This window comes from Coturnix japonica, chromosome 3 (genome assembly GCF_001577835.2).
Source record: "Coturnix japonica isolate 7356 chromosome 3, Coturnix japonica 2.1, whole genome shotgun sequence".
Lineage (NCBI taxonomy): Eukaryota > Metazoa > Chordata > Aves > Galliformes > Phasianidae > Coturnix > Coturnix japonica.
The window spans coordinates 54,647,505-54,669,341 of NC_029518.1; the positions used below are offsets into that span (position 1 = coordinate 54,647,505).

At 43.1% G+C, this 21,837-nt stretch overlaps 1 protein-coding gene across 4 annotated transcripts in view; it reads right to left on the reverse strand.

Annotated features, from left to right (window-relative positions):
- RNF217 (ring finger protein 217) overlaps positions 1-18,036 on the reverse strand; it is a 53,284-nt gene extending 35,248 nt beyond the window's left edge. For 2 of the 4 annotated variants that reach the window (XM_015858720.2, XM_032443288.1), the window contains exon 1: positions 17,167-18,032. In XM_015858720.2, the coding sequence (XP_015714206.1) occupies positions 17,167-17,775 (609 nt within the window). In that variant the 5' untranslated portion in view covers positions 17,776-18,032. Of the gene's footprint in view, positions 1-17,166 lie in introns of all 4 variants that reach the window. The other 2 variants (XM_015858721.2, XM_015858718.2) reach the window with 2 other exon arrangements.
- Positions 18,037-21,837: the final 3,801 nt, after the last annotated feature.

Genomic DNA, 21,837 nt, shown 5'->3' on the forward strand with positions numbered 1-21,837 from the left:
CAAGATATAATATGAACAGGACACCATACTGGCACCTATTTCAAAGAATTTTCAAATACATTTCATTGCTTTGTTTCAAAAAAGAAATGATACCAGCTTTAAATAGTCCAATTTGAAAAAGGTCTTTGGGGGGAAAAAAGGCCTACAATTGTAGGAAAGCCACTATTTGTCATTTCTGTAGATATCACTCATCTACTTATAAACAAAGTTACTTAAAACTTGTCCAAACAATCAAGAAATAATTAAAAATAACAACTCTGGAATAAGGATTATTAACTATGACAGTTACTAAAATGATGAGCAGGTTGATAGATAACATTGCTTCTGCTAGTATTAAATCTTTGCCAGGCTCCAGAAACTGGGTTGCCACTTTACATCACACTGAATATTTAAAGAAACAGCTTTGTTCCTACCAGAAGGCATCAGTTTTCAAACCACCACCAGTGAGAGCTGGAGCTTACAGACCAGGAAGGTAGGCAGGTGAAATGAGGTGAAGGAGATATCAAATCATCTCTATCCATCTCCATTTCTGAAAGCATAAACTCAATAGTAAATGAATTCTACAATACTAGTTCTGGAAACTTTCATTAATTATTTCCAAAGTCCATAGAAGGAGAGAAGCTAGCAGGTAGGAAATGAAGAGGAGAAATGAATTCTTATAAAACAATCATAGAATGCACACAATGTATACAAGGACACACATCTCTCCAACTCTACATTTTATAAGAGCAAAAGAGAAGATTCAAAAAAAAAAAAAAAAAAAGATGTTTGCTATCAGGGAGACAAATACTTTGCAAAAGTACCTGATTTATTATTTATTTGTATTTTTCATTGAAATCAAAGTACATACCCTGAAGTTAAATCATTGACCTATCTATCCAAACACGGTCTCTCAAAATATTAGTTCTCATCCTATGTATTAAAAAATGGAAGGAATTCTTCCTTAGGAAAACAACAATTCTTCCATACCTAATACTCCCACATAGTGGTTTCAAAGTATAATTACCTTCTAAGGCTACACAATCATTGTCCATTTTTTGCCATAAACACAAGTGAAGAGACTTGATTAGATGTAGCGGTCAACTTCAGAAAGAAAGCCATCACCATTCTAGCTTGTCTTGGGGTGAGAACAGAGAAAAGTCAGGGGAAAGAAAGAAGAGCCATCCAGTTCAGCCTTTCCTGTGTTACAGCTTTTCTTAGATTTTTCTCTTCCTAGTGTTCTCTTGCCTTGACATGCAAACAGAAAAAGAGCCTACTCTTCAAAGGCTTCTCGATTAATTTTAGTTCCCTTGCTTTAATAAGTAAAATACAGTGATCTGCTACCTTCACAACTGCTGCTGTTCCCTCTTACCTTCACAAAGGGAAAACTCTGCACCTTTGACGTCTCCTTTTAGCCTGCATAGGACAACAGGAGCAGTCACAAAGAATTGCAATCACTTCCACTCAGTAAGCACTTGTAGTTGGTGGTTTTGGCAATACACTGATTGGTGATGTGCATTCCAGCTGGGAGATGGGATGGAAGAAGAGATGCTCCAGAGCTTGTTCCTGGCTCTCTCCCTGCTCAGTCTGATCAGCTGATGTCTCACTGTGTGCTCATCCAACTCAGTTTCTTATAAACTCATAGGCTTACCAGAATGCTACGATTGTAGCATTAAATAGCTAATGATACTGACATTACAACAGCACATCTGAAATCCAGTGCTTAACTGAACGAAACCAACTCTTCAAGTTTCCTCCCTCCCATACTCTATGCATTCTCTACATATATCAAAGTTCATACAGTTGAAACATCTCTATGAATACACAGAATACTGGATTTTGCAGTCAAACATCACTAGGAATAAAGTAGCAAGAAACTCACAAAAGGAACAAGCACAACAGAAACATATAAAACACACGTGGAAAGCAAAATCCATTGAGCAGCAAAAAAGTGCAATGTCACAAAATACCTGGACAAGTAGCAGAAACTGTTCAGGGGATCTAAACAAAAGTGGAAGGAAAAAAGTGGGGTGGGGGAAAAGCAACACTAGAAAAGATTAGGACTGCTATTTAATTGCTGTTAAGAAGGGACATGCCAATTTTGACTCTGTTCCAGGAGCATCACAATTATCTCCAGCACGCTAGTTCAAAAGGAAACTTGTAGCAAGAGGCCAAAGAGCCTTGAAGGAAACATGAAAGGAAAGGAATGTGTCCAAACCATATGCATTTCATCTTTCAGTGATGAATCCGCAATTCATTACAAACGTTTAATCACCATCTCAGATACTTGTATTATCACAGAACTCAGCGTGACCCCATAAAATATTTAGAGGTCCAATGAAATTTCAGAGTAGCTACTCCTCTCCCATGAACTTACATTTTTAGAGAAAAAGAATGAATTTCACAAGTTTGATGTTAGTTACAGCTGAAGACATAGCAAAAATGATGTCCTCTCCACCAAAAGTTGAAGCAAAAACAACTTCTAAATTTGTTTAGACTGGAATTACAAGTAGGTGCGTCTCACAGGTTTTTCCAATGTTATCAGTGAAAGGCAATTAAGATTGATCAGCTGCACTAATGCCATATTTTTCCATTTGAAAGAAGCTATGAGCAATTTCCTGTTTGCTTGGGTTTGCAACATACAGTATTAGCACAATGAACTTGCTGCTTAACCAATGCATGATATATGAAGATAACTTATCTCAATCCTAAACTCAAACATCAACTCTAAAATATAAGTAAGTGGTCAAAGCAATAATATGCTAAATCAGATTTACATTTCCCTGCATGAAATGTTTTCTAACTTGGAGTGACAGATGCCATCTATTTTTATGTATTTATTTTGAAAATAAAGCCCATTTTGTTTCTGATCTCATTAGCACAGCCCCATTTGCCCAACAGCATTAGTCACTTCCTGCATGAGCCCTTGATCACCTACACCAAATGAAAACAGTTTTTATTACATCGAACACCATATACTGATTTAACTGAAACATATTAATGGTGTAACTGAGTGCTCCGACCTCCAGTACCACCACACACAAGGCTATCACTCAGGATAGGGATTTAAGAAAAACTCCTTTTTTAAGCTGTGTCACCCCCAAACTAGATTACACTCAAAGGGAGAAAGAACAGCCAAAAAATAAAATAAAATAAAAGAGGAAAAGCAGAAAAACAACATCTTACTGTTAATCCACATTCTTCTCATTTCTAGAGCTTAGGGGAGAAGTAGGAAAAGGAAGAATAAAATCAACTCTTCCACTGCATTAGGGAGGGGGGGGTGGGTCTTGAAAAGCCCCTCTTAATGATTAGTACAACAGCTGGATATCTTCCCAATACAGGCTTTCATGATTTTACCTTTGAAGTTTCACAGCTGCTCCACTTGAACACCAAAAATACCCAAGTAGGCTATTGAGCTTGATCATCAAAATCAGCATGCTGAAATCACAGGTAAGTAAGGGACATCAAGTCCAGAAGAAAAATCATGAGTTCTCCATGTCGCCAGTAACCACGCTGCTCATGACCCCGCATTTAATGTCCCTCTCAAAATGCCGTTTCACTTATGTCAGCTTAGTTCAGCCTCCTCATGAGAGCTGGATGATGAACAGAAGAGAGCTTCCTCACTCAGCTAGCTGTAAGCAGTGCTTCAGGAAGGGTCAATCTCTGTGTAACACTACAAAATAACACCCCCAGTACAGAGCATGGCAAATTCCTGGAGAAGCCTGCTGCTGGACCAGACATACCTGCTGCAAGGCAGCTGACAGGCAAGGGGTCATCACATCTGCCTGCAGAGGTTCTCCAACAAGGAGGTCTTTTGTTCCTGCTCAGTTGCACATTGGCAGGAAGAAAAACATTCCAACCACATGACTGAGGTAGCATGGCTGAACAACGACTCTTCCCCACACAACAGATGCCTACATACAGAGCTTCCACTTTAGTGGCATTGATGAATAATCTGTCACAGAGCCAAGTTAGCATTGTGTAATTTACCTTTCCAGAGCATGATTGCAAGTACTACAGTAAGAGGATCACATTGTAAAGGAAATGCCATTCTAAAATGCTACTAAAAGCTGAAAGGAAACTCATCCAGGAAGGGGAAGAAAAAAAGAGAGCAAAAGCTGGAAACAGTAAGAACAGAGGTCACTTTCCAGGATCTGGACAGCACTTAATAGATAAGTGCATATCTTTTGAAGGATCTCAACATCCTGCCATAAATAAAGGTTTTATAACTCACTCAAAATATGTACTGGTCAGTTACTTCATCTTATCTGCTTTTTCTTGAGTAGTACCTTTGTTTTTCCAGCATCTCAACAGATCATTACACAAGATAGACTATTTTATATATTCCAGATATAGATTTCAACAGTTTTTCCACTATGGCTTACATATATGAAGTAATTCATTGCCAAACCACAAGCATACATTTTTTCAGAAATATTTTAATGCTTTACTGCCCCTTGATATCACCATATATCAAGCATCATGTTTGCATATAGTTTGCTCATATCTAAAAATAGGTTTGTTATGATCCTATTAGTCAATATCAATTATCATTACATTGATTCAAAAATTAAATCACACTTCCATGAAACTTATCTTCTCAAGCAAAACTCATTGGTGAAACCAGAGACACTATATGAAACCAAGGCCCTGCAGGAGACTAGTATAAAACTAATTTAACCTGATGTCACAGTAATTCAAAACCATGACACCTGAATTGAATAAAAATATATTTTAATTCCACAAAGTCCTGTATGTGTTTGCACCTTTAAAGACATACAACACACACCTGACTACCCTGCCTCTGCTTCTGTGGAAGACTCATTCATGTTCTCTGTGGGTATAACTTCTGCATACAGCCACAATAGAGAGCAAAAGAGCTTCAAAACCCCTATTAAAGCAGTGTACAGGTATATTTTGGGATGAATACTGACAGTTAACGTCCACTGCAACTCAGCCTTCTCAGCAGCACAACCCTCTCTATGCACACTGTGCCAGGCAAAGAGCCAGGAAGGATTTCTCCAGTATCCGTGAAAAATCACCGTGCAGCCACCCTGACATACCAAAAGACCCCTGAGAGCCAATGTAATATTAAGATACTAACATCCCTCTACTGTCAAATATTGGTGTTAATAACTGGAAGGAAAGAAATTTCCAGTGAGACAGTAGGAGTTAAATTCAGGATGACAAAGCTGCAGCCTGCCAAGTGAAGCGTGCAGCTGAACTGAAGGCCCACAGAAAGACAAGAAAGCTCAACAACAGACAGCCACCACCTTCTAGTAATTAACAACACATTTCCCAGCTTGTAACTGTAGCTTCACAGTAAAACTAAAATTCCACACCCGAACACCCCCTAAGGAGATGGCTTTTCAATACTGTATAGCTTTTTGGTACCTTACCATCTGTTCTGTTCACTGTTTACATGGTAAAGTAATCTCTGGAAACTAAAACAAACAATTGCTGGTCTTTGCTAATTGTTCATTCTCTCACAAGTTTCCTTATACAACAACTTGCGTGAATTCCCTTGGTGAGTTTGTTTCACAAAGGCATCCTCTATAGTCAAAGTTCAAGTCAGGTAACAGCGATATAGTCTTTCCCTAGACAGGAGAGCCAGGGGAACTGACATGAAAACTGTTCTGATCCAGCCAGATCAGCTGAGCTACAATAAGTCTTGAAGATACAGTTCTGAAGTATATTTAAAAGCCTGTTTTCATAAAAACAGTGTGAAACGTGACTTTAAATTCCTAACTGACCAAAGATAAACAGAATACAAAGCATTAATTGTAAGTACGCCCTGGGCATTAGAACAGTCCTTGCTGAGTTCAATGAATGAAGAGTAACATCAGACAGTCCCTCTCTTCAGTCACTACCTTGTTTAGCTCAAGCTTCTCCTCAACAGTGTGCTTCCAGAAGAACAGATGGCTTTCCCAATCACCTGGGACAAACTCTGTGTGTCTAATGGTGACACCCAAAGAGTCCCTTCTGATAAGACTGCAGGTGGTGGCTTTGAGGACTGTTCATATCACACTCTTCTTCCTGAACCCACAGAGCTGCTCCCAGATCCTGCGATACACAGGCAGGCAATTTTCATAGCTTGTGTTGTGCCAAAGCACTGCAGAAATCTTTGCCTTCCCTTGCATTTAGAGAAAACAGTCATTCCACTTCTCAGTTCTCACTATACTGAATGAAACAGAACCACAACTACACTTACATCTTTAAATAGTTTTTGGTTCCTGCCATTTTTCGTAAGCATTGGTGTGCCTGGGATTCCAAGAAATCCTCACCACACACATTAGCCTCATTACTTTCTCTACACATCCTCAAATTGCATTCACTTTTTCAGTGACTCCACTGTATTAGTCTCTTGCATCATCAGTCATCACTAATCCAGATTTGCTCCCTCCTATTAATGTTCCAACAGCCAGGCAAGCTCCTCACAAATGAAAACGCTGCTATTGACCTCTAATCAGACATCCTAGCATGTCATAGTATCTTATTTCATTCTACTTCTTAAAAGCCTGAGAACAACCTAGATGAGGAAATGGAAGAGAAGGCAAAAGAAATATGCAATTAGAGGAAATAACATCATTTAGAATGTTTGCTACAGGACTTATAAGTGTTGCTTCTCTGAGGAACAGAAAGCTTAAGAAGGAACTGAATTAATATTAAAGTCTTTGTCGGTTCAGAAAAATCCTTTCCTTGCTCCTTCATCACCAGGACTGATAAATACTAAAACTTTTCTAATACAAAAGCTTAATCCAGAAGTTAATTGGGAAGCTAGTATCAGAAAGCTTTATGACTTAACAACACTACGGGAACAAACCAGCAGAGAAGTGGGTGGGTTCCAGAGGAGGAACAAAATAGCAGCAGAGAAGTGGGCACTAGCTCATGCGGAATGGAAGCCTCAGTGCCTGGGTGGCTCTGAGGAGTGCTCCAGACCATGCCTGTCCAAAAGCTGTGGGTGCACATGCACCTTCAGGCATCGGACAAAAGCCATTCAAAAGAGTAAACGATGCTACAGTACAGTCAAATTGCAGCTATAATTTCATCAAGCTCCAAAGAAAACTTCCAGGTGCAGTCTTCTCAACCTGCTTCTTTCCCCTTCTGTAACACTGGTTTTCGATCCTTTTGCTTTAACAAACTATGTCAGTCAACAGCATTAATTAGGTTCTGCTTGGCCATGGACACTTTGTTCAGTACCATCTTCTTGTGGAATACACACATGTATGGCTATGTGTGAGACAACTAGGAACATGATTAGACAAAAATTAACAGTTCCTAAAGGCTAAGTCAAGAAGAGTGAACACCACTGCTAGCGGAAGTGACTGATAACCTTAGGCCTTGGACAAGAGGCCTGCTTGTGATACAGGAAGGAAAATAATGAGATCCAGAACTCATGTTAGCTACATCTGCTACAAGTGGCAGGTTGTCTGGCTAGGGCTTCCACTGTTTTACCTTAGGCAAGGTCCTCATGAAGGACCTCCTAGGACAACTTAGGCAGGACTTAATGAGTTACTATCACAAATAAGAATCAAGCTTGAAGAGGAAACACCTCCTTCACAAAGGCAAAAAAGGCTCAGTACTGTCCATCAATAATCACCACATTCACAAGGGAGGTTTAAAATCATAGAATCTCCTGGATTGGAAGGGACCATCAAACTCCAACTGCCGTGCTACGGGCAGGGCCACCAACCTCCATATCTAATACTAGAGCAGGCTGCCCAGGGCCCCATCCAAACTGGCCTTGAACACCCCCAGGGACAGGACATCCACAACATCTCTGGGCAGCTTGTTCCAGCATCACATCACTCTCATAGTAAAGTATTTTCCCCGATATCCAACCTAAATCCTCCCCCATTCAACTTAAAACCATTGCCTCTTGCTCTGCCATTTTCTACCCCTGTAAAGAGCTGAATTTTCTCCTACTTGTAAGTCTTAGACTGGGAAGCTGTCAGTAATTTTTAAATGACACAATTTTTAATTTACACCATTACAACTTCAAAAAACATCTTGAAAGGAGGGATATCTCTATAAGTTTAAAGATTACTTCCAAGTGTTACCAAGAAACACAACAGAAGCAAGTCTGAATCTATTCTCCATTATACAAATAGGTAAGAATTTCTAAGGTTGCTTTACTTGCACAGAGGTGTGTAAGGTAAATTGAGACCGTAAGTATATGTATATATGAAACAGGCAGACTATAGTACTGCATTTCACTTTAACTATACATTCAGGCAGAACACCATTGTTTTACAACTCATTTTCTAGCCTTACTCTGAGTGGAATTAGTTTACCACGACAAAACTCGCTATCACCACCACAGCTCTCCCCAAAGTTCTAACACCTTCATTTTGCAGATGGCATCTAACACAGGGTCTAAATTCTACAAGGCCTGTTTGCTATTTTACTGGTCCATCCACTCAAAAAAACTTATTTCACTCATTCTTTCCTCTTTTTAAGCTGACTGCTAATACCATCAAGTTAACAGTTTCCAAGCTATCGCACAACTGAATTGCATATACACTTGAAAAATCACTGAGCAGTTTACATGCGCACTTCCACAAGCCCTTTAAAGGTGAACTAACTGCACAGGTGCGCTGGTATGGAAAAGCAAAAGGTGTCCTCTCCCTGAAGCATATTCATACAGTAAGTAAATTTCAAGCAAGTGAAACTGTTAACCCCTTTCTACCACTTCTTTGTCCTCACACAGTAGCAATGCTAATGGCAATAGCAAAGTACTTTTTAGGTCTTCAAGAAAGAAGCACTTCCCTCAGGTTTTCTGTAATCATATCAGACAGCAAAATGCATCTTCCTACTCCACCCTTCTGATACAGAATCACAGAACTGTAGGGGTTGGAAGGGACCTCTAGAGATCATCGAGTCCAACCCCCCTGCCAAAGCAGGCTCCCTACACCACGTCACACAGGTAGGCGTCCAGGCGGGTCTTAATTATCTCCAGAGAAGGACCTCCTGGGCAGCCTGTTTCTCAGTGCTCCGTCACCCTCACTGTAAAGAAGTTCTTCTGCACATTCATGCAGACTTCCTATTGCTTACGTTTCATCCCATTGACCCCTAGTCCCTAATCCCCACACACTACTGAAAAGAGACCAGACTCACCACTATGGCTCCCACACCTCAGGTATTTATAAACCTGGATCAAGTCCCCTCTCAGCCTTCTTTTTTCAAGGCTAAACAGACCCAGTTTGCTTAGTCTCTCCTCATAGGGGAAATGCTCCAGGCCCTTCACCATCTTAGTGGCCCTCCGCTGGACTCTTTCCAAGAGATCCCTAATGGATCCTACCTATGGGGTTTAAAAGTCTTCCAGTATACCAGTAAAATACAAGCTCATTAATTTCCTGTAAGGTTTCTACTGAAGCTACATACTTTAAACTGTGTCTAAAATCCAATGTTATTTATTGTTACTTATTTCTTTCCTTACTTAGTTTCCCTCCTGCCATCCACACAACAGGAAAACAGAAAGAGATAGTAGCCATACAGTGAAATGGGACTATTTACCAGAACAACTAGCTAGTAAGTTACTACTAGTAAGCTAGTAACATCTGCAGGTTTAAACAGAGACCAAAGATCCACCTTACACATGGAGGTCACCAGTCTTTGTGATTTTCTTGTTTTATGAAAGGCTTACCTTACCATAAGTATACCTACCTTCAGGGCCAAAACAGTTCTCATGTCACCACTGAGCCCTTCCCATCCTGACAACCTTCTTCTCACTTTTCTTCCTTCCTCATATTGTGTGAGCAACCTCACAGAGCCACATCGCAGCTGAAACAATTTGGATAGAACTTCCCTTTCCTTCCCACCCCTGAGCTGATACACCATTCCCATGTGTTCAGGGAGCCAAACTAAATAACTGAAGATGTACCTGCATTTGTTGCCACTCTTTCACATCAAGGGCAGGAAAAAAATACACAATGGCATCAGCATTACTAGGCTTGAGAAATCTACATTTTGCCTCTTATTCTTGCCATTGCAATATCCAACATGATTTGTGCTGTACTTAATAAAGATATCAATGGAAGAAAAGTCCAAAGCAGTAGAAAGATACTTTCACTATTTTAACATGATACTTCTAATAAAAGGCGCACATTGTTTTATCAGTGTATTACATTGCAAATGTAAACAATAAGGGATAGTTTTAGAAGCTTCTTGATCCTTTCACTAAATTGTAATCTAGGAAATACACTGCCTTCCTCACAATTAAGTAAATAAAAAGGAGCAACTGTACATCCCCAGAAGCTTCTCAATGAAAATATACAACGATCTTCAACTGAAGCAGTTAAGTAGATCTTTAAGATAAAAGCAGCCTTTGCATCCTTCCAATTTCAGTTCTAAAACTGGCTTAAACTATTGAATTTCTGACCTCCCGAACTGTTAAACTAGAAAATATTTCTCTCCATAAGTAAATTCTTGAGTATTATTTTTATCAAATCACTGTTACTTGGCAGATAGAAAACCTAGAAACTAGAGTTATTAAAATAAAAGAAAAAGCATATAAAACAAACAACCACAAAAAAACAGTGAGAAAGGCAGAAGAAAGGTAAGTTCAAAGAGCTGAAGTATATATAAAGGACAGATAAACCAGCATGACAGGATAGGTAAGTAATGCCCTTCTTCACCAGCCTAAATTCCTTTGTAGAAATCCCAACCCTTACAACTCTTAACCATTTTGACTATGTACTTGCATCCTGGGCATTCAAGATATATGCTTTTCTTGAACCTGGCTGGTTCAGACAGCAGAAAGCAAGATACCTGTACAAGAGGACAAGAGATATGAAGAATCAAGAGGCCCCAGAGCAGCTGGGAGAGCAGAGAACAGAAGAATGGGGCAGAGGTGAGCTCAAGGCCTTCCCAACCCCTTTAACACATTCATTCCTCATGGCTTGGGCAACCAAACCCAACAGCTCAAATTTACTCCACTTTGAAATCCCTGGCTTGAGCCCATGCCTGTGGCTGGCAGCTCCTGGGAACACTTGGCAGAGCAGCAGGAGGGAAGGCCTAGAGCAGGTGATGTTACTGCAGCACAGCCGGACTAGTGGCCCCAGTGCCAGCCAGCTTTCACCACATGCACTGTTGAGTGCTACACACTGGGTACAGGAGGTAGCTGAAAAGCAGAGCTGCTGCTTCACAGAAACTCTGCTTTTTCAGAATGACACCAGCTCTCCTCCATGTCTCACTGAAATTCTATGTCAATACGAAGCCTTCACCCTTCAAAAAAAAAAAATCAACTCCGCTGTCAACATCAACTCTTTTGTGACACCTCACCCTCATGCCTGGAATTGAAGCATTTTTGCATTAGCAGAACCCTTCAAGGAACTGCTTCAAGGTGACATCATCTGCTCCCAACATCTCTGATCCAACAGACCAGTTTTACCACAAAACTTCTTAGCTGCACGAAGAACGTCCATTTGTTTCCTCTTCCACCTATAACAGCACGGATGAGAATGGCCACATATTCCAGCTCCACATCTTGCAAAGTTACCCAAACAACAGGAATTCAAAGTTACCCAAGCAGGGTAGGTTTGAAGCTACTTTTACATAGAGAACAGACACACTACTACACAAAGTGGTATTATGTTAACAGTATCTATGTCTATATGTACTAGGGCAACTACGCAGTATCATTATTGAAAAGTATTGCTCAGAAATTGTTTTCTTAAAAAATCTAAATGCAATTCTAGCAATGTTTGATTTTGCAAAACTTTGTTTCAGACTTAAGTTTTGGTTCAAACTGCATCCATCAGCAAGCATTCAGAGGGACTGAAAGTCAGCTGTATGCCAAGTTGACTCAGAAGATGAACCCTGAGGATATCTGGACACCATCCTGAACTGCAGTACCTCTCCTTCCCATACAGCAGCATGGCAGCACTGTCACTGCATACCACACATCAGGAATACTGGGGCACAATCTCAGAAGCTGTTTCCTGAAAACTAGAGTGAAGATGTTTAGGTACTCCTGTGCTTATGTACTGCTTACAGCTGTTGAACCAGATACACCTGTCACTCTTCCACCTCGGGAATAAAATACCTTACAGTGACTGAAGTGCCTGGTTTGGCTTAGAAAGCCTATAATCTAGCACATATTATTCTGCTACTTCACCTCTCTTCCTCCTTTGCAAAGTTCCCTGCTGCTGCAACTTCAGCTGGAAGGTGATTTCTCAGCCTGCCTTCTCCTAATAGCAGCCACCTCAACAACTCAAAACCAGCATTATAGTATCTGGGGGGGATTCAGATCCCTCATGAGCACAGATCTTCTTCACTGGATGACCCTTCTGAGCTCTGGTTTATATCAGGGCACCAAGCAGCTCATTAACAACCAGATGATTCAGCACTTGGTGGCTACATTGCTGCCTGGTTTCCTTCGGCAGCCAGACTACAGCTTTGAAGGCTACCATTTGCATGATACAATCAGACACCTGAAGAGGTACACAAGTGTCAAGTCCCTCTTTCTCCAAGGCAGTACTAGTCCTGGGCAACACAGCCTGCTCTTTACTTTTCCTTACTGCTGGTGTGACTTCATAATCTTATTCTTCCCACAAAAATCCTGATTGTAACATTCTGCTGCTTTTTTTCTCCCCTTGCATCTTTTAAAAAGATCATGTACAAAACAAACAAACAAACAAAAAAGGTTGAACACAAAGTCTCAAGTCACAACGGAAAACCAGTAACAGATCCCAGGTGGAAGGACAATAATAATTTCAGGCTCAGAAGAGCTAAGTAGAATTCCTGTCCCACCAAAGCCAGTCAGACACCAGCCACTGCCAGCTGCAACCCCTCCCTGCCCCAGCAACCCCTTCTGATTATCCACATCCACTAATCTGATTAGCATTCCTGTAATTAAAGCACCACAATATCTGACTGAGAATATGGTAGGCTGTTTAAATTAACTCAAAGTCCTTTAATGTAAGAAATTACCACTCCGAGAGAATTACAAGATTTATAAAATAAAGCATCACATATGAGCATAGGATCAAAACTGGATTATCTAGTCTCCCAGTTCAGAGGTAGGAAAGCAGGCAGCCAAATCACAAAGGTTTCTATGAAACATTTACAGTTACTTTACAAGAAAGAATACAGTTATATGTTCTCTAATATAAATACTTGAAGCAATATATTTCTGTTTTAGATACTAGGAAAGAGAAAGTGTTATTTTGGTCTACTCATTATTTACTGAACAGTGAGGAGTGAGATTGTTATTCTGACCAGCACTTACAGGTTTACAAATTAGAGAGATGAGAAAAACACATAAACGTTATCTTCTTTACCAGACCAGGATAAGTTAAATATAAATCCTTAGTTAAACTTTAAGTTTGCCCCTCTGCAGCGACATTTCTTCCTATGGCTGTTGGCTCATTTGTACAGGGTACTTCTGAACCACCTCCCACCCAGACACACACAGAGAAAGCAAAACCAGGCACAAGTATTCCCTCTAACTCAGATTTACATGCAACAAAGAGAGATGAGGAAGTGAATCATTCACTTACAGCAAACCTGTGTGGACACAGCTTCTGGAATAAACCAGGTCTGTTATGACGTTAAATGGAGAGGAAGGTGCAAAGTGAAGAAAACGAGAATGCAATATTACACTTGTGGGATCAAATGTTCCAGTCCTTCCCATACTTCCTGGGCTATAAGGCATGTATGAGTGTAAAAACACACAGCTCCCACCTGAAAGAGAAGCACTCTACTCACCCTTTCACCTCCCACTTCACTAAGCATTTTCCTATGTGCTCAAGGAAACTGCCTCTGTAAGCATCATGGTCTTGAAAGAGAAAAGCCATCTCCAACACTGTTGCTCAACCACCACCAGAGAACAGCTTTGGGCTGCATCCCATCCTGGAGACAGGTAATCTTAAGACCCTAACCAGGTGCTGTAGGACCCACACTCATACCCCAAGTCCTAAGGTACAAGAGCTACGATCCTCTTCATAATAGCTCAGTGCATATGACCTATTCCCTCTTCAATTTCTCTGGGTCCAAAAGAATAGCCTTTTTTTTCCTTTTCTTTTCGTGAATGTTAGATAAACTGGTCTTAAACCTTTAAAAGCCCAAGAGCGTAAGGCCCAGAGAAAGAACACCCGAATTGAGGCAAACTAATGTCTTTTACTGTACTACAGTCAGGCTCCAGATCTGGAGCTCCAGGCTCACCTTCTAAGCTTCTATACCAGGTGTTAAATCTCTGATAGGGATTATGCAGCCAGGTGCCAGTGATAAGAGACTGGATTTGACCTCTAAGGACCTTCTGAAGCAGCACTTGTTGCTTCAGAATTCAACCAATTGCTCCCATTTTCCCCCATACCAGTAAAGCAACAAGGCAATTCTACATTTTCGTCTGGATAATCATCTCAACAATGCCTAACACTCTGACTTTCTTTAATCTATAGTGCTCTAGAGCAGAAGTTTTGACGCAGTTACATATTGTGTAGAAGACAGCAGAGATCATTAGCATGGTTTTTGTTATCCCATTAGACATCATTTCAGAAATCACGATGAAACCATTATACAGACTCCAGCTTTCTTCAGTAGGAAAACAAATATGTTAAAGATCTTCATCCAAGCGTTACACTTCTGACAATATGCTCCACATATTCACCATATAAAACCAGTCCTTCTCCAGAATCATAGTCAGTGTCCACTCAAACACAGGGTAAAGCTTGCTACTTCCCTGACACAGAAACCAGATCTAAATGCACATCCATTTTCTTCCCTCTCCCTCTGCTCCCCCTCCCAGTTTCAGCCACAATCCTACATAAAGCTGCCTGGAACCAAATTGAAAATCTGTTACAATCTTCAAAACAAGCCAACTTTCCAACATTTACTCTTTTCAAACTTTTTGGTAGGTGAAGTTCTAAGCCTCAAAAAACTAAAGGTGACTTTATCCTATACTGTCCTTCCACTCATCTTTCCTCAAATTCCTCTGACAGAGCAGGCATGGAGAAGGCTTTTCCCTCTCCCCTGAGGATGAGTCACATGGTGCTTCCACAGCACAAAGGAGAAAAAATGTTATTTCTCGTTCTTCCCAAAGAAACATCACTTGTTTTTTCCCAAAAAGACAGATATACTAAGAACACATCAGACTGCTTTAGAGGATATTTTGTTGCCTTTTTCTCCTGAACAAATACATCATTCAACTAAAATCCTGCTGGGTCATAACAAGACCGGTTAAGAGTCCCTGCATCCACAGAAGCGCTCTGTGAATCTCTGTCCTCAATATTAGTAGCCCTGCTGCAGACATCCCTTTATCTGCATCTGTATCCCTGTTCCATCTTTTATGTATATAAGCATCAATATGGCTATCTGCCATGTAGACCTTTTAATAGTTTCTGGACTAAGCTTTGTAGAGTACTCAGCAATATCGGTGGCCTCATCCCAGAAAACATCCTCATATTCTAAACTTGTTTTATTGGGTTTTCACCCAGCTCTCAAGCCATGTAGCTCTTGCAGACGTCAAGCCACACAATCATCCTTGAATTGCTGAGCTGAAATCAGGCAGAACTGTTCTTAGGTATAGCTTTAGCTGCCAGATCATGCAGACCACTTATGTCACTGCAAGAAATTATTGCCTTAGCTCACAACTAATGCTATTTAAGGTTTGGGGCAGAATCTCTCTGATACATCTTCTCCAACCTTGTGGGATCCTACATCCCTTCTTACTCAAAGGAAACAAGTAGAAGAAAAATATCTATAAGCATTTGAACTATTTTAGACAAATTATGACACAAAAACACCTCTCTGTTCAATGAAGAAGAGGGATAGCCAACTGAATTCAGTATATGAATGCCTAATGGGTACAGGCCCCCTGCCAGTGGCAGGGACATCTTTCACTAGATCAGGTTGCCCAAAGCCCCACCCACACAACCCAACCTCGAATACTTCCAATAATCAGGAAGCATTCTTAGGGTAATGAATAAGGACCCTACTCGGCCATTCCCAACACATTTTACTACTTGTTTTAATAATGAAAAGCTACCACAACCCATTGTCTTGACACACAGAACAGGATACAGAAGCTAGGGAAGAACACCTGATGTCTATCACATCACTTTTTGACCTCCAAGGTGAGGCAATATCCTGACCAGCGGCCTTGGCAGCAAATACGAAGATGGCTCAAACATGTACTGGCAATGGATTCCGAAAACTTTCTAGACTTCCAGTTCATCACTTAGTTACACATACCAAACCAAAGCATCCTGGGTTCTGTGCAAGAAGTCTTATAAGGTGTTCCCAAATTTCAGTGTTAGGGGACACCTATAAAAACCACAGCTCCCCACCCCACTCATCCCATCAGTTCCCACGTTAAGCCCTTCCCTATTATCCAAACATGATAAAAGTGCTCTGTAAAAACCTCAGTGAGTATAGCATTAGCCAGAACAAATATTACCAGCACGAGTAACTGCGGTATGGGATTGCAAGTGCGCAGATGGAAGCACATGCCAGTCCCAAGCCGTGAAATGGCCTGGTTGGAGGAGCCCCACACCTATTTATAGTGCCTGGGGGAGCTGGAGCTGCGAAGCCATTCCCAATGGAGCACAGACTTTAGCACGGCTCCTAGGGCCAGCAGGTGCAAAAATATATCCCACCAGCACGTCTCTGCTGAGCGTGTCTCCCATGCTTCTGCTGAATGCTTAAGTAAGGGTGGTTAGCAAAGAGTTTTTGCTTGGTTTTGGTATTCTCACATAACTGACATCTCCCTGGCTCTTTGTGTTTGGGGCTCACCTACGTCACTGGTAGGAGCAACATAGAAGTGCTTTGTGATGCTAAACCAGTTACCAGCAACATTAAGCAAGGCTTGTTAGCTTTCAAGCTCCTGATTTCCCTCCGAAACTGTAGCCTTACTGACAAAGCAGCAAAGAAGAAGAAAGCTTTAAGTTCGTTGTGATGCTCTAAGTTTGCAAAAGTCGCTCCTTTTCTCCCCAGAGTTCTTACTGCTGTAACTATGTCTCCTCAAGGCTAACCTCGGAGCCCCAACACAGCACCCGTGCCACCAGCGCTCTACAAACACCGCAGCAGCACGTCTCCGGGCGATCAGCAGGGCCGCCACCAGCCCGCGCAGAGGGGCTGCGGGACGGCAGCCCAATCCCCGACCCGGAGCCAGCTGCTACCGTGGGGGCTCAGGGGTACAACATCATCAGCGATCCCTTCGGGGAGAGGCGCGGGGCCCGGCCGTACCTGGGAGCTGAGGTACCGCTTGAGGCACTCCTCGCACACCGCCTTCTTGCAGCAGGACAGGGGCTTGACGGGCTTCTCCTCCAGGCACACGCGGCAGCTCAGCACCAGCAGCGGCCCGAAGTCGCCGCCGATCAGCCCGGAGAAGGGTTCGGGCAGCAGGTACAAGTCCACCACCTCGATGCTGCCGCCCGCAGACAGCGGGTCGCCGCCCGCCGCCACCCCGCGCCGGGCCGGGGGCTGCGCGCTGCCAGGGCCGGGCGGGGAGCCGGGGCCCGGCCGGTCGTTCTCCACGCAGTACACGGTGCAATACACGTGCCGCCGAGCCGGGCGGCGCCGACCGCCGCCCAGCTCCGGCTCCTCCTCCGCCGATTCCCCCACGCCCGACGTCTCCAGCCCGGCCGCCTCCTCTTCGTCCTCCCCCGCCGCGTCCCCGCCGCCCCCTCGTCGCTCGGAGCCGGCGGAGGGCGGCGGCTCCCCGCTCCCTCCCGGCCCGGCCGCCTCGCGCAGCGGCGGCGCCTCCTCCGTTCCGTCCTCCCGTGGGCCCCCGGCCGGGCTGGGCGGCGCGGCGGCGTCCCGCGGGGCGCTCAACGAGCTCTGCTGCTCTCCCATCGCCTCCCGCCGCCGCCGCTCCTTCCCATCCAGCCGCCTCCCGGTCTCGCTTCTGCTTCCGGGTCCCGAGCCCCGCCGCTCGCAGCCCCGGCGACAGCCTGCCCGCCCGCGGGCGCTCGGCCTCTTCTCTCCGGGGCTGCGGACGCGGCGGGGCCGCTCCGCTTAGCGCCGCCCGCGGGCTCCCGGCCGGAGCACGAGCCCCATGCCGCGAGCAGGACGCGGGCAGCCGGCCCTGAGCTGCGGGGCAGCGCCCGGCCGCGCCTCCTGCCCCGCCCCGCCCCGTCCCACCGTCCCCTGTGACGCACCGCCCCGTCCCGCCCCTGGTTGAAGCGTAAACACTGCGCGTGTGGTGATGGGCTGTGGCCATGTGTGCGGTACGGGTACCAACTGAGCTTGCCACGAAGATGATCAGGGGGCTGGAGCACCTCCCTTATGAGGACAGGCTCATTGCAGCCTTTCAGTACCTGAAGGGAACTTACTCCCAGGAGGGGAGTAAACTCTTCGAAAGGGCTGACAATAGCAGGACACGTGGAAGTTGTTTTAAGTTGAAAGAGGGAAGATTTAGGTTGGATGTTAGGGGGAAGTTCTTTACTAGGAGAGTGGTTAGGCCCTGGAACAGGCTGCCCAGGGAGGTTGTGGATGCCCCGTCCTTGGAGGTGTTCAAGACCAGGTTGGACGGGGCCCTGGGCAACCTGATCTAGTAAATGTGTATGTTTGGTGGCCCTGCCAGGCAGGGGGGTTGGAACTACATGATCCTTGAGGTCCCTTCCAACCCGGGTCATTCTGTGATTCTGTGAGGTGTTGTGGGAGGTATGAGAGAGAGCGGCGCACGAGGGTTTGCATAACAGAACAGATTCAAGTCAGCCAGCCCGCAGAGTGAAGGCTTTTCCTTACCACGCTGTTGAACTGCAAGAGCTTTGTCATGTTTGACACAAAAGCAAAGGCGTGTTATTGAATTCCTTCACAGGGGAACATTGGTACCACTGACACTCAGTGATGCTTGCTGAAAACTGATGGAGGCCAAACAGTGGGTGTGAGCACAGAGAGGTGGTGCATTTCAGCAGTGACACTGACAGTGAGTCACCTCCACTGGTGCACGCTTTTATGAGCACAGTGTGCAGACTCCTGTTCATCAGTGGCGAAAATGCAGAGCTAATGGTAGTGGCTGTATTGCAAAACAGTATTTTGTAGCTGAGGCTCTACTAAATGGCACTGCTGTGCTCTTTGTAGCTGTTAGATTTTCCATGGAAAACATTAGGAGGCATTACTTTCAGAGCAACCTAATTATGAAAAAGGAGGGCTCAATTTCCCAGGACTACAGTTCTTGAGTCTTCATGAAAATTACTTCTACTAAAGATAATAATAATTATTATTATTATTACAATGAGTAATTAACATTCATTCCTCTGGACTTGTTCTGAAAACCTCTGAGGAAATCTGAACATTTGTTCCCATGTAGAGCTGTAAGTAACTGGCAGCAGAGCCATGGGTTGCTGAGTGTAGGAACTGTTTCTTGTTGTCGTTGTTGTTTTAACATTCTCTTTTATCATGTTCAATTTTTTTAAAGTATTTCACATTACCTACAATGTTAAAAGTGATCTGGATATTGTGGGAATTCTCTTCAACTGAATGCTTGTATTTATTTATTTAAATAAATAAATAAATAAATCAGGTTCTTACCTTTTGTCTTCCTGCACTTGTAGTTCTCACTGTGGTATACACGCACACCCCATACAATAAATAGCCTTACATCCTCCAAAATGCATTCAACCAGTACTATTTCCACTCTGGACATGGTCCTGTTTCCAGGAGTTGTGAAGTGGTTTGCTGATTTCATCTTATTTTTTACAAAATAAATAAATATATGTATATATCTATAACCATCTGAGACAAAAGCTTGTGGCAACAGCACAGTTGTAATGGCAAAACTTCAATGAGCCCTCCCAGTGAGAAAAGAACGCCTTAAGTTTGCCCTCCCCCTGCAGCTCTGAGAATGGATGGGTTACAATAGGGCCAGGAATTCCAGCAAATTACTAGAAATAAGGAAAGAGATGATGGCCTTGGGTTGTACTATGGAAGGTTCAAACTGGATTTTAGGAAGGAGTTCTCAGAAAGAGTGGTGAAGCAGTGGCACAGGCTGCCAAAAGAGGTGGTGGAGACATCATCCCTGGAGGTGTTCAAGAACCATGTGGATGTGATACTGAGAGATGTGTCTTAGTGGGCACGGTGGAGGTAGGCTTATGTTTGGACTAGATGATGTCAGTGGTATTTTCCAGCCTTAATGATTCTATGAACTTATCTGGTGGTGAAGATGATAGAGTTGTATAGCTCACCTCAAAAAGTCCTCCTTGTGCCTGAGTTACAGTATATGAAAGTATCCCTGACAGTTCTTGTCTTTAGTCCTTACGGGAGACCTGTTTCCTCAGACAGAAGGAAAACAATGAGTTATCTCCTTGGGCTTCTGTTCAACTTCTGAGGTAAAAGAGTCATGGATGTTCTACAGAAGGTGTAGGATAGAAAATGGCATGCATTAGAGAAATTTCTTAGGAACATCCTAATTAAATCAGGAAGAATGACTGTACCCAGTTTAATTGTTGCAGAATGTAGTTTGAAAACAGCCTGCACCATGTTTTCGTCTAGCACTATGGAAACAACCTCCAAAATATCCCTGTGTATCTCAAAAGTTTATCCAGGAATTCCCACAAATACCTTTTGGTGTGTGCATTCATGTGAAACCTGTAGGAGGAGAATATAGCCATTGTCGCATCACCAAAATGATAAGACAAATGTACTGGCATGTTGAAGCTTCAAGCAAAGGAGGCGCTGCCTAGACAAATCAAACCTTTTGGACCTCATCTCTGTTTAGCTCATACTTGATGTCTGTGGTCATCGGGGCTAGAGACAGGAGATGCTTTTCTGAAGCTGAAAGCTCTTTCCAGTCAGACCTTTATCAGTGACCCAGGTCATTTTTTACAGGGCATCTACAACCTCTGTCCATCTTTCTTTACCCTGCTCTCATTTTGGAATGCTATAATTCTACACGTCTCTGAAATCATCCTTCTAAGCCAGTGATGTTGCTTGCTTCCTGGCCCTCTATCTGCAGCACTAAGCTTTAATATCTTTCTTATCACGTTTCTTTTCCTAAAAATACCACAGAGCTCTGTGTGTAGCCTAAAGCTTTGTGAAAGACTCATTACTGGGTTTCTGTGCTTGATCTTGCTGAATCTAGTTTCACACTGAGACTCATTGGCAGCTCCTCCTTCCTTCTCCTCCTCACCCAAATCTCTTATTCCTCCTCTATTTCCTTACCACATTATCATCTCCGATATCATCTGGCTTTCTAACCTGGGAATCACTTTGATCTTCTCAAAATGCAAAGAAGCATTTGGGTGAAGCATGGTACGTAGGTGGCAAACTTTTTGTAGAGCAGAAGGATATAGTTTTAAGTCCTTGAAGTTAAAACAGGAAGACTGTGCTGGGAATCACATGAGTATGAATTGCTTCTCCAGGTGGGCTTATCCCCCTTTGGTGCCAGAGTCGTGCCTACGCAAAATGATAATCTATGTATCCAACAGTCACCAATTTTCTTCATTAAAACTCAATGGCAGACAATGACCATGTTATTTCATACAATCATATACTCACAGAACGGCTTAGGTTGTAAGGGATCATAAACTCCATCAGTCTCCATCCACTAGATCAGGTGCCCAGTGCCCCATCCAACCTGTCCTTCAACATGCTAATCTGAAGTGAAGTGCCTTGATGCACAGCCTGGATGCGGCACAGACTTTCTTGAGGAAGCTGAGATTATTTACCACCGTCAGCAGCAATACAGGCATGAGAGCATTCCAATATGCATCAGCATTTTTGGAGTCTCCCAAGGAAAGAAACCTACATTACTGCATTATTTTTATTAATGTGCTTGTGAAGTTATTTCTGAGGCAGTAACTCTCATCAGAATTACCTGACAGCAGCAGAGTAAATTATGTTGAAGGACAAATACATGTCATAACTATTGTTGCTTAATTAACTATGCAGAACAACACAGAAACACGTTTTGTT